General features: G+C 41.0%; 1 protein-coding gene across 2 annotated transcripts in view; it reads right to left on the reverse strand.

Moving 5' to 3' along the window:
- POC1A (POC1 centriolar protein A) overlaps positions 1–13,654 on the reverse strand; it is a 54,646-nt gene that overhangs the window by 39,490 nt on the left and 1,502 nt on the right. For both annotated transcript variants that reach the window (XM_027467638.3, XM_005030569.6), the window contains 5 exons: positions 11,516–11,687; positions 8,737–8,916; positions 7,349–7,456; positions 6,106–6,221; positions 174–307 (listed from right to left, as the gene is read on the reverse strand). In XM_027467638.3, coding sequence (XP_027323439.1) covers positions 174–307; positions 6,106–6,221; positions 7,349–7,456; positions 8,737–8,916; positions 11,516–11,687 — 710 coding nt within the window. The remainder of the gene's footprint in view (positions 1–173; positions 308–6,105; positions 6,222–7,348; positions 7,457–8,736; positions 8,917–11,515; positions 11,688–13,654) is intronic.

Below are 13,654 nucleotides of genomic sequence, written 5' to 3' on the forward strand. Positions count from 1 at the left end.
CCCTCCAAAACACTGACCTCAAAGGTTTTCATTATTATCACTGTTATTATTTTAATAAGCAAGGAAGTTTTCAAAAGATTTTTGGATATGAAGGATGAAATCTAAGGCTCGAGCACAGATTTGCTCAGTACGTTGTGGGTTTGTATGTCACTGTATGAAAGGCTTTTCCTCACCTGGTGACCATGAAGAGTATACAGAAGTCTTCCTTCCAGCAAGTCCAGAATTTTAAGAGTTGAATCATTGGAAGCAGTAACCAGGTAATTTCCAGAGGGGTGAAAGGAAAGACTGTTTACCACAGCACTGTGCACTAAGGATAGAAAAAATGTACACAAATAATCACCCAGACCAGTTTACATAAGCCCAAGGCAAAAGAATAAAATAAAGTACAAACACATTCCGATTTTCTGTTACAAAGTTTAACAGGAAAATTATCAGGGGGGAAACATTCCACAAAAGTCTTCAAAGCATTGGAGAACAAGGGCAGTATTCAAATTCTTGTAAAGATAGGTATAACTTTGCTGAAATGAGAAAGGAAGCTTTCCAATTCTTCTAAAAGATATAAGACTATAAAAGCTTCAAGTGTAGCCCTAAAATGTAACTACGTTCACAAGTGAACTATATGATTTTGTGACAGAGCTAAAGAAAATGCTCTAGGAAGACAGTCAAGCTATACTTTTATATTCACTAGAACATTAAACATCTATTAAATGTAGGACTTCCCCACTCCCCCCCAGAAAAACACCTTTCACAAAATAAGCTATTGTGCTTATTTATCAGTAAGAACATGCAGTACTTCACATACGCATAGCTTATGTGACATAGAACAGTAAAGCTATGCCTCAAGAGCATTTTAACTATCCATTTGTTCTTAATTATACTGAACGCCCTCCAAACGTTCCATCTTGAATCTACTACTACTAACGCAGCCTCCCTCGACAAGCCCCACACTAAACTTATATTTTCTTAAGTCAGGTCCACTTTTCATATCCAAACTGCCTGCTATAAATACTCACCCAAAATACAATTTTAAAGACACTAGCACCACCTATTCCCCCCTTCCCCTGCATAGAACATATCTACTTTTCAAACTCTCAAGCACTAGATACTTCAGCTTCAGTTCTTAGGAAATATCCTCCCAAATAGTTTAAAAAAAAAAAAAAAAAAAAAAAAGGAAACAAACAAAAAACCTTAACTCAACACATGTAACTTCTCATCAGTTACTCCTGTAGGTGAATATTGCCTGTATCAAACAAGGTCTCCCAGCAGGTCTCCCAGTATCCCTCCCACCCTTACATAGGAGAAAAAGTACATATTGAGCATATTGAGCTTTTTATCCTCAAAGAGCACTTAAACACACTCTTTTGAAAATTTTATTCTGAGCAATTTTTAATATTGCTCAACCCTTTACTGTCTATATTCAGATGCAGGTAAGTTCATATTTTGTTAGCTAAAGCGAGTCCTAAAAGGAATCACACCAGAAACTGATTAAGATAAAGATACAACCTCTAAGCTCCGGACAGTGAATTAAGTATTTCTTGCCATTGTGAAAAGTTTTTTGGCAAAGCCAGAACTCACACAGGCTGTGGCCATGTAAGCAGTCGCAGCTTCTGTGCCCAAGCAGTTCTTGGCTGCTATCAGCTCAGAGAAAACTTCATCTTCCTTCCACCAAACCAAAATTTCATTTATTCAAAATTCAAAATTTCATTTATTTCACCGATAGACCAGGCGCAGCACGAGGAAGTGTCTCCCACTGCCACAAACCTGCCCTTCCACCAGCCAAGCCCTAGAAAAATAACAGCCAGGTAAGGGACTGCTACTGGGCTCAGGCATTACCTGCACAGGTCAGCTGCTGAAAATTGAGTCATGCCAACCTATTGAGGGGCTGAACATACCTTTCTCGAGCCTTGCAATACAGGCACTGGCTGCACAGTAGTGACACCTCAGTAACCAGAAAAAAAAAGGAAAAAAAGGCATGTACTTGAGACAGTCACGGTCCCAGAGACTGATTCCCATCGCCCAGCTCTGTCTGAAGTGTAGACACAGGTCAATTGCTCTTTTGAAACAGCAATGACAAAGCAGGTTAAAGCTGTTTCTGCAGCCCTGCGAAGTTGTGCGCAGGGCATCTCACTTGCACAGGAAGCAAAATCTTTAGGGAATAAAACCTGACCATTTTAATTAGGCGTTTATTTGCTGTACAAAAATAGTTAGCATCAACTAGAGGAGCGAATAAAGCATCATCTACTCTCCTATACAGTAAATGGGACCAGAGATCCTTTACTTTGCTAAAAAAACACACCATACAAGGAGTTTTACAGTTTGCATTCTACTTCCAACGTCCCTTTACAAATGTTACAGTAGGAACAAGCTCTGCTAACAGGAGCAACATAGCTAAAGGACATCAGTTTTAGAAAACAACCAAGCTTTAACATGCAAGAGCCAGTGGCAGGGCTACTTATCTACTAACTCCTCAAAGCAATTTCATCTTTAAAATGGATTCCCTTGAAATCAGGCAGCTTGAGCCCATACAGAGGCAAGAGATGCCCTCTAGTGGGACAGCCACAAAACTAAATCAGATTCAGCCAGCAGGCATGTGCATAAACCCTTACAGAGCAGAGTGTGCAAACACATCTCCATTCCATGTTACAAATGCACCAGGTTGAAGCCACAAGTGCATGAAGTGCCTGCATACAACTACCACTGCCGATTTAGATTTCTTTGGCTTTTATGACTATTTCTAGCTCAAAATTTAGTACGTGATTAGGACTTACACTGTAGCTGTTAAAAACAACACAACAGGAAAAAATCGCTTCAATAGCAAGAATGTCAGACTAAAATACAGAAAGGGTGGGTTATAAAGGAAATATACAACTCCAAGACAGAAATAAACCTGGCAGTCAAACCTGAACCACATTAGACTTGGACAATTTAATAGCAGTAAGTGGAAAGCAAGAAGAGGTCACAACTGAGCCAAGCTATGCTGTGGCCGGAAACACGCACTGCAGATCTTGCCACTGCTGAGAAGCTGATAAATTAGGTTGAAGGGCAGTCTGACACTATTTGGGTGTTTGAACACGGCACCTATTTTAGCGGCAAGACTTCAGAAAGGCACTTACAAGTATTGATAAAGGTCACAAGTTAACAATAGTTACTACACAAATAATCACATTTTAGCATTCACAGAATCACAGAACGGCCGAGGTTTGGAAGGGACCTCCAAAGATCATCTAGTCCAACCCCCTGCTGAGCAGGATCACCTAGAGCACGTTGCGCAGGATGGCAGCCAGACAGGTTTTGAAAATCTCCAGAGAAGGAGACTCCACAGCCTCTCTGGGCACCCTGTCCTGGTGCTCTGTCACCCTCCCAGTAAAGAATTGCCCTCTCATATTCAGCTGGAACCTCCTGCGCTTCAGTTTGTGCCCGTCGCCTCTTGTCCTGTCACTGGGTACAACTGAAAAGAGACCGACTCCAGCGTCTTGACACCCTCCCCTCAGATACTGATACACACGGATGAGGTCTCCCCTCAGTCTCCTCTTTTCCAGGCTGAACAGGCCCAGCTCTCTCCGCCTGTCCTTGTAGGACACCTGCTCCAGTCCTCTCATCATCTTCGTAGCCCTCCTCTGGGCTCACTCCAGTAGTTCTGTGTCCCTCTTGTCCTGGGGAGCCCAGAACTGCACACAGTGCTCCAGGTGGGGCCTCACCAGGGCAGAGCAGAGGGGGAAGACTACCTCTCTTAACCTGCTGGCAACACTGGTGGCAATACTGGTGGCCTTCTTGGCCACAAGGGCACGTTGCTGGCTCACGGTCACCCTGCTGTCCACCGGGACTCCCAGGTCCCTCTCTGCAGAGCTGCTCTCCAGCAGGGCAGCCCCCAGCCTGTCCTGGTGCTTGGGATTATTCCTTCCCCAGGTGCAGGACCCTGCACTTGCCCTTATTGAACTTGATGAGGTTTCTCCTGGCCCGACCCTGCAGCCTGCTGAGGTCCCTCTGAATGGCAGCACAGCTCTCTGCGGTATCAGCCACTCTTCCCAGCTTCATGTCGTTGCTGAGGGTGCACTCCATCCACTGTCCAGGTCATTGCTGCAGAAGTTGAACAATAGTGGAGCCAGTACTGACCCCTGGGGGACACAGCTAACTACAGGCCTTCAACTAGACTCCGCGCCACTGAGCACAACCCTCTGAGCTCTGCCATCCAGCCCATTATCAATCCATCTCATGGATTCATTGCTGGTATGTGGCCAGTACAAGGTACAATTACAATGACTTGAAACAACAGTCCTCAAAAGGCTTTATGTCCTCTACATTTGTTAATTTCCACTACATTTGTTAATTATCAGAACCAGAAGTGATTGTCCGTAAGAATAACTGAATAAATAAAATAAAAATAATGTTACATGAGTTCAAGAAACTGAAGCAGGTTTAAAGTTGAAAGAGTTCAACACCCATTTGACCTGACTCTACAGGGACAACACACTTGTGAGGACAACCTTCAGTTTAGAAGCCAGGATATGATCATATTCCTTATTCCTGTGCCTGCATATTTTTTTTAACCCAAGAAGAGAACTGTTTCAATAACGGTGGTGTCACTATCAGTGCTTAAAGGTTCAATTAGATGACCATAATGGTTTCCATCTATGTGCAAAGAACAGCCCACTACACAAGGCAAAATTACTAAAGGATTCCAAAATGTGCAGACTGTTCCTAATCCTCACCAACTTCTTTTTGCAAAGCTTTTAGGTACTCTTTCATGGAATCCAGAGGACTTTCACAATGTTAGTGACTTCTCTGCAAATTGTCTGTGTTTGCTCTGAGATGAGTAACTCCCACTACTCTTATGTACAAGACGAGTCTGTCTTACACAGGTCACTGAAGGAACACAAGAAGGAGCGCCCTGCTCCTTAAGCCACCATAACACTTTCTCTGCTTTTCTATTGTAATGGAAACTGAGGAACCTTCACTGAAAGACTATGCAAATTCTTTCATTGACCTGTGAGTAAAGGGATACATAGACAAAAGCACTTTGAAAAACAATCAGTTAAATAAAGTCAGGAGGTCCAACAGTTTCAATTTAAAGTTCAGTTTTTGCCTTTTAATTTGTGAAGTTAGCAGAAATCAACTGCAAAAATATTTTACTATTTTGCCTTTTCTGCCTGGCATTCACCTGTGAGGCTGTAGCAGCAGGAACTGACGCTATCTGGCGTGGATTGCAGAAAGAACAGAATACTGAGCTCCAGTCCCCTGTTTTCGATCTGCTTGACTATTGCATGCCAGAAATGGTCCTCACAAAAGCTAACAAAATTAAGTTCGATGCACTCTTTGTATTGAAGACAGTGCTTCAGAACGTATGGATTGCTGAGCTTGCAGGAATCAGAAAGGACCTACTTTCCCTACTAATGGCAGCACTGATCAGTTTGACAAGAACAGGCAATAGGAGGAGATTACATTTTGAAAGTAAGGATTAAATAAACAACAAAAACTAGACTCCTAAATATAAAGCTACTCCAAGGACAAACTAGCCTGTTAAAGGTGTAACAAGGTCAAAAACAACTCTGGAAGATGAAAACCAAAAGGAGATACCGGAGAAGGAACTGTAAACATGTATCATGGTCTAGAACTGCAATGTATTGATTTTAATTTTCCTTCTTTTGTTAACTTTCCATAATTTTCTCACGAAAAACTTAACTTTTTGCTTTGCTGGAATGCACTGGATTTCTCTCACAGACTTACTTGATGGCAAAGGCCACATTCTTTCTACTGCACTTCATTTCCTCAAGAACAGGAAATAAAAGCCAAGTGGAATTGCAAGTAACACCTATGCACACCTACAACATGAGACAATTTCAGTGCTGGGGCTTTTTTGCCTTTTTTTTTTTATGGTGGGCAGAAAAGGAAAAATCAGAACAGAGGCATGTCTCATCAATCTGCAGGAATCAGTCTTGGAGCTAATGCAAAGCAAAGCATGAGGTTTGGTGAACAAAGGCTTCCCTGGGTACAGCTAAGCCAATGCCCTTCTGGAAAAACAGCAGGTGAGGAGAGAAAGTGCTGGGGCTTCAGAGCAATCCTTATTAAAACATGGAATGGTCAGGTTTTTCAAAGATCTTAACTTGCCTTGATAATGTTGAAGAAGTCTATTCATCCTAACATCCCACACCTTCACTGTGTTATCTGTACCAGCTGCAGCAATGCATGTACCACTGGGATGAAAATCCACATGATTCACAAACCTGTAAATTGCAGTTAAATCCAACTGTTTATATTTAATTCTTGCTGAAGATCAGAAAGGTATTTTCAAGAAGGGAAACTATATCGTGATGCACTGAACATTAAGGAAAGGAGAAAATGCAAAAATTCATACTGGCAAACTTCTCTCAAGACCTTACTTATGACCCCAAGCAGACTGCAGGACCATATCTAAGCATACCTGTCTTCAAAGTTTTGCATAACATCTGTGTGTAGGAGCTCTAGTTACAAGCCTCTGGAGATTTGATGGATCCAGTTGTGGAATATTTTAAAGTGTAAAGGTCTGCATAACACATGCCCTTTACTAAATTAACAGGATTTCTAGATTGGCATGGATCCTCCCCCCCTGCCCCTTATTATTCTTAACTAATTTTGAGATACAACTTACTGAATTTACTACTGTGCTTACTGAACTTACTAGAAGAAAATAATGCTGCCTGAATTTGTCTTAATATAATTGTTTGTTACCTGGAAAGAACATAACTTTGTACTTAAATTTTCAATACAGCAAGAAGCTAGGCACAGTCCCACCTCAGTACTCTAAAGACTCATTTTGTATTTCCGGACAAATTAACTTTTGCTGCAGCTCAACATTTTGTATGAAAAAAAATCCCTGATTCCACAACTGAATGGAACAGGATTTTTTTGAGCAACTCTTTGGCATTCTGAGGATGAAAGAAAGCATAGAAGTACCAATTTGCCAGCACACTTTTACTTTAATTTACTTCTTCAACTCAGAATACAATTAAAAAAAAACAAACAACAAAACACTTGACAAGTCTGGAAGAAAACAATAATTTAAAGATCTTCAAAAACAAGTTTCTCTGTTCTTATTATTTAAGGCCTGACATACTGGACAGTTATTGAAACATAACCCTTCATGTTCCAACCTGGACAATGTATAACAAGATCAAAGCAATTCTGGAAGCTTTTTGCACCTCATCTGCTGCTTGCTGCTTTTGAAATAGGTGCTAATCATTTTTTAGGAGGTAGAAATCATTGCCAGGACAAGGATCTCTGACTGCTGTGACAAAAACAGGTGCACAGTCACCACACACCCCAATTGAGCCATCACTACAGGGCTGGTCCCTGTGCCCTGGCAGTTACTTACCCCCCATGCTCACAGAAGGAATGTATACATTCTCTGCTGGTTTTATCCCACAGTTTGACAGTCTTATCATCACTGGCTGATACAATCAAGCGTCCATCTGGAGAGAATCTGGGAAAAGAGTAACAGCAATTAAGAAGTGTCCCCACACAAAAGGTACACACGGTCAACTGGATTTGACCAGCTGTCAGGCCACATCCATAAACACACCTAACTCTTCAAGAAGTCACACAGACATCAATGAGACTAAAAATACAGTTGTGACAGGTTGAGGAAAAAGGCAACCCATAATTCCACAAACCGTCCCTAATTCCATAAGCGTGTAAAACAATCCTCAGGAAAGTCTCCAGTCTGACTTAAGATCTCCTGTCCTACCTGTTTTAATTAAAGAGTATCTCAAGTTGTTTCTTTACCCCAATTCAAAACAACTCCTACATTTGCCACAAGTATTAACAGCAATGTGATTACTCCCATTGGAGCAGCTCTTAGAGGAGAAGCTTCATCATTCTAATGCCTCAGGTGAATGTACATCATTCAGCTAAAAATTTCATTACAAGAGAACCAAGATCAATGTACCTCTTTCAGAGGCATAAATATTACAGGATCAGAACTTGAGTTTCTAACTGGAAAACATCACATATACCAGAAAAATATTCCTTCTATTGTACTGTGGGCATCTGTAATTCTGTCAGTCACTGTCACTATCACTTTCATGAACTCTAATGCAAGAATCACCTTTAGAGACATTGGCTTTATCCTTAATACATATATCCATAAAAATTCTTCAGAACAACAGAGATGGATCGTGGAAAACTGAATTTTTGAGACAGTTATAAGGAAATAATGTATTTATAATGGCAACCCTTTCAGCGTTTTCTGTACTTGCTTGTTATTTACAGGAAATACAAAGATACCATTAGCTGATACTGGCGAATGTCTACAGTGAATAACCTGACTTACTAAAATGCTTGTAGATGATTATCTTTATGTACTTGGAATGTTCTCCTTAACCAAATGATGGAAGGAGCACGCGTGATCATTTTTGAATAGAGGCATGACAAGCTTCTAAGTAATTAACCTGCAGTAACAATTATAATCTCTCATTTTGCCTTCATTAGTAACTTCAGGATGCAAAAGGCAGGTAGAAGTGAAACATGGAACTAAGCAATAAAGCCTCTGCTTGACAAAGGTTATTAAAGAAATATAAAATGGGTGCACAACTGCTATCTAAGGCATTTCTCTGCATGTTACCAATTTTTCTCTGCACGCTACCAATTTATTTCAGTCACTGGACACATTTGAATCACCCTAAATAGTTACACAAGGCCACGATGCTCAACCTCTACCCTGAAAGATAAATTACCATCACTATTTGCCAGAAAGTCACTTACCTGGCACAGCGAACCCAGTTTATGTGCTGACTAAGTGAGAACAGAAACTTCTGCCTGTGAACTGTCCACACTTTGACTGTTTTGTCATCAGAAGCTGTAACCAAGGACTGGCCATCGCTGGAGAAATGAACGCTTCTCACAGTTGCTGTATGAGCCCTGAACACGGTAGATTCGCCTTTGCTACACAGAAGGAAAGGACACTTTAGAACTGCACAACATGACAGCAAAGACATTGCATACCTGAGAACATGAAGCTTCTGTACGGCTATGCAGTGCTATTAACCATTATTTCAGGTCTAGGGGGAAGAGGTTTTCAACTAAAAGAGGGGAGATTTAAATTAAACATCAGGAGGAAATTCTTCACGCAGAGGGTGGTGAGGCACCAGCACAGGCTGCCCAGAGAAGCTGTGGATGCCCCATCCCTGGAGGTGTTCAAGACCAGGCTGGAAGAAGCCTGGGCAACCTGATCTAGTGGGTGGCGTCCCTGCTCATGGCAGGGGGGGGTGGAATTAGATGGTCTTTAAGGTCCCTTCCAATCCATTAGGATCACAGAATCCTTTCTATGATTTCTATGGGAACTGTGTATGCTGACATTAGGGAGAGATCATTGACCAACCCCAGACAAATTCATGAGCTGAACGGAACACAAAGCTAAAATCAGTTTTCTACCTCAATACTGGAACCCAATCCAACTTGAAACAACTTACAGGGCCTAGAAAGGGGCAAGAATGCTGTTAATTTGTGCAACTATTTCAAACATTTACAGAAACATCACTACAGAAGAGGCTGAGATTCTGTACTAACTCCCTCACTGCAATGCAGATGAGAAGAAAGGTGCCTCCACAGTTCACGTAGACAGTGCCAAGAAGGCAGCAACCACCTCACATCTGTTACTGCAGTGGCCCTTGCCCCAGCTGACAGCTCCAGCCGTAGCATCACAGGAAAAACAATAGGAGTAAATGCAGAATGCCTGACATTGGACAACACTGAGTAATGCTACTATTAACACAGTCAGGCTGGACAAAAGACAAGGTATCACTAATTCCTCCAGACTTTCCAAATAAATGAAAGAGGTATTTTTCTGGCAAATAAACATGAGGCAGAGTGCAACATATTTAAGATCTAATAGGAATATTTTGGACCAAGAGTCCTGTGTGTGCACAATATATACTGTGCTACAAAGAGTGCAATATTCACAAACAGAAGAGGATGGAGAGACATATTTTACTCTCTTTTCCTTCGGCATCTAATAGCCTAGCTTTGTACTGTGACTTCAGGAAAACTGCATTCTGTTGCTATATGCTGAGTTCCATAGCACTACTGAAGCCAAAAATGTAGAAAGTCAAAATCCTATATGCCTTTCAGAAACATTCCCTCCCTCTTCAGAAAAGTCAGAGCTCCCAAGTTTTATTTGATCCTTATTTACCAGGAGGCAAAGAACAGTAATGGTTATTTCTTAATGAAGTTTTCTTTTTGTTTAAAACCACAAAACATCCCCAGATCTGATAAAATCTCATAGCAGAAACATGAAACTGTAAAATTCTGTCAACATGACTTATCAAAAAAAAAAAAAAAAACCAAATCCCAAACAAATCAATACAGCAGGGTAGCATTAACTCAATAATGTATCACCCTTGAAAGGGACTACAAGGTCTCCAATTCTTTAGAAATGAGCTCCTGACCCACAAATATGCGATGCTATAGCTTTTCCTTCCCCTTTAATTACCCTTACAGTTACAAACCTGACTCAACCTGGACGCCTCTTGCTTTAGTTGTGTCTAAAGCAGGTAAATTGACAAAGAACACCAAAAAAGCACAGATTAAATCTACCATGTTCCAAAGTATTTCACAACTGGTGTAACAATAGTTTCCCTTCCATGCTGTCCCTTTTCTGACATGACAACCACAGATAAAGTTTAGACCACAGAGATCACATCCCTAAACAACTGAGATAGCATCACTGAAGTTCACTTCTCCCATTACATCCCAGTCCTTTCTATTTATATGTTAGTTTCTGAGAAATTTAACAAGCTTGCGCTAATTGTCCTTCTGGGAGATGTCAACTTCCCAGACATGAAGTAGGACTATCATAGTGCTGCAACAAGCGAGTCTGGGAAATTTCCTAAAGCATGCTGAAGATAATTTCCCATCCAAGGCCTGACTGAGCCAACTAGGAAAGGTGCCCTCATGGATCTGTTGTTTGAGAACAGAGAAGGCCTTTGTGGGAGATGAAATGGTAGGTAGCTGTCTTGGCCATGGTGATCATGAAATAATTGAATTCAAAAATTTTTGTGTAATTAGGAAAAGAGATCAGCAGAATTGCTGCCCTGGATTTAAGACCACAAACTTGAAGCTACTCAGGGAGCTAGTTAGCAAGGTAGTAACCTTTACCCTGCTCACAGAAAAGGTATCTCCATCACCAGACCACAGCTTGTGTCTAAACATCTTGCTTAACACTGGCAGAGGAGCAAAGGATCAATCTGCTAGAAGAGACAGACAGGCGGGGGGAAGGAAAAAAATCTAACAGTTCACCACTGATGGGTAACATTAATGACTTGTTATATTAACTGATTTAAATTACTGATTTTAAGCTTTGTAAGGGACTTCAGTTTCATTTCCAATGCCATTTCAAGACTGAAATACCTCTCCTCTGTCCATGCTGCTCCATAAAATGGTTCTTTCTTCAGGCCTAGAGCTGAAAAATTGCACTCAAGAAGCAGGGAAAAACCCTAAGCCATAATTAAACATAAAGAGGGACATGGTGGTAAGAAATACTTACACACTGGGAACCCACAAACGGACTGTTTTGTCTCTGGATCCTGAAGCTACTAGGTGGCCAGAAGGGGAAAACTGAACACACATCACCGCATCTTTGTGGCCCACGAAGCGATAGGCTCTCATCTGAGGTCTCATACTCCAGATCATCAGACACGAGTCCATTGAGCCACTTGCTGAATTGAAAAGAAAATGTTATAAATGGCTCAGGATTCAAATTAGGATTAAATAAAAAAATAGGATTTATTAAAAGAATATAAAGGAATAGAGGTAAGCAAACAGCGCTGGGTGCACCGGGAGTCTCTGCTCCACCAGGACGCACACCAGTTACATCAAGCAGCTGATTTTTATGCACCTAGACTAATACATATTCATTACTACTTCTAAAAAAGTAGATTATTATAATTAGCTTCCGGAGTCCGGTTCCTCCTACTGGAGCATGCGCATCAGTCTCCTCTGGGGGTCTCTAGGGGTCTTTCATGCTGAAGGCTCGTAGTCTTCCTCTCACCCTTTGCACTTACTTGGCACTATTCCAAGTTTATGGAACACTCTCTGTAAACTCTCCCAGGTCTTGTCTCCCAGCCGTCCTTCAGCTTCTTTTCTCTTCCTCTCAATCTCTTGGCCCCCCTGGCCAGATACCAAGGATCCTCATAGTATCCCATAACAGTCACTAGTTGTTATCAGTTGTTCTGAAACTCCCAGACATCAAACACAAACAGCTTTCTTATTTGACGCTTCACGAGTAATTAAAACATTCTTCCCCAGCCATTCACAGACACATCTATAGCAGTGTTAAGTTAATCTCGAAGAAGACAGGAAAAAAGGCTGTAACTGTTAGAACTAGAAGTCAGGAATAACAAAAGCAAACAGGTTCATAAATTTAAGGAGTGTTTTCTGAAGACGTGATAAACTGACTGGAATGAGGGGGAGACCGGAGCACACTGCATCTGTGGTTCAAGAATTAAATTGCCAGTGCAGGGCCCAGAGGCAGGCAGGATTCAAACAGAATTATTACATTATTACGGACTTATTTATTTATGGACACGAATTTATGGACACGAATTGGAATTGTTAAAACATTCCTCACAAAAAGAAAAAATAATTTGCATTAATTCTCCTCCAGTTGCAATGAAACCACCTTTCATACACAGTTCACCATCACAGCTTCCAACAGTCTCAGGCACACCGTCCTTTAAATTTCACTGATGTATTGCATACTCTGTATTTTATTAGCAATTCATACAAAGTCATGCATTGGCTTGCAAACACATGCCAGCATTGCCTTAGCAAAGAGAAAAATACTAGATGGCAAGTCTCAGAAACCACGACAGTAAAAATAGCCCTTCAAAACAGTTTAATGCCTAAATAATAGAAAACTTTGTAGGTTTTCCACAGGCTAGGACAGAGTATATCTCTTAGCCTGCCAACAAACCCAAGCTGCATCTCTCTCTTCCCAAGCAGGACATATCTGCAGGGAGATCTCAGGATATTCCCAGAAAAAAATATCAATTTGATGCTCGGTTCTGATATGGATGTAACGTAATTACAAGAAGATTCCAGGTCATTAGCATTAAGGCAAATAACAAATAGCTTTTGCTGGAAATGTCCTTTCACTTCACAGTCATTCCAACTGCAACAAAAAGACAACGTTTACCTGCAATTGATCCAGGATTAATACATGCCTCTTTCATACAGAATCATGTCCCTTAAAGGGAAACAAAAAACCTTACAAAAACAACAGTTGAACTCATAAAGATTCAGGCAAAACCTTTTCTTAGGGATACTAAGGTTTAACGGGGGGACAATTGTGTAAAAGTAGATTGAGCATACAGCCTAGTATCAAAAGATTAAGACTTTAATCATGGTTTTACTAAGTCATTGTCTGGCAAAAATAGTAAGTTGAAATAACGCATCTTTTCCAGGACTGATACCAAAAATATAAGGCAAATAATGCTCTGACATATCAATAAAGCATTTTAGCAGGATACTCCTTGGGAATGGTTAGCAATAACTATCCTAACCAGATTGGGTAAACAATCTAATGGAATAAAAAGACCTAGTCCTTTAGGTTTGGCTGGCTGATTTGGGGCAGCAAAGGGAGGGAGGGAGGAAAATCTCTCAATAGTCAAGTACACCACTGACC

The sequence above is a fragment of the Anas platyrhynchos genome, chromosome 13 (genome assembly GCF_047663525.1).
Source record: "Anas platyrhynchos isolate ZD024472 breed Pekin duck chromosome 13, IASCAAS_PekinDuck_T2T, whole genome shotgun sequence".
Lineage (NCBI taxonomy): Eukaryota > Metazoa > Chordata > Aves > Anseriformes > Anatidae > Anas > Anas platyrhynchos.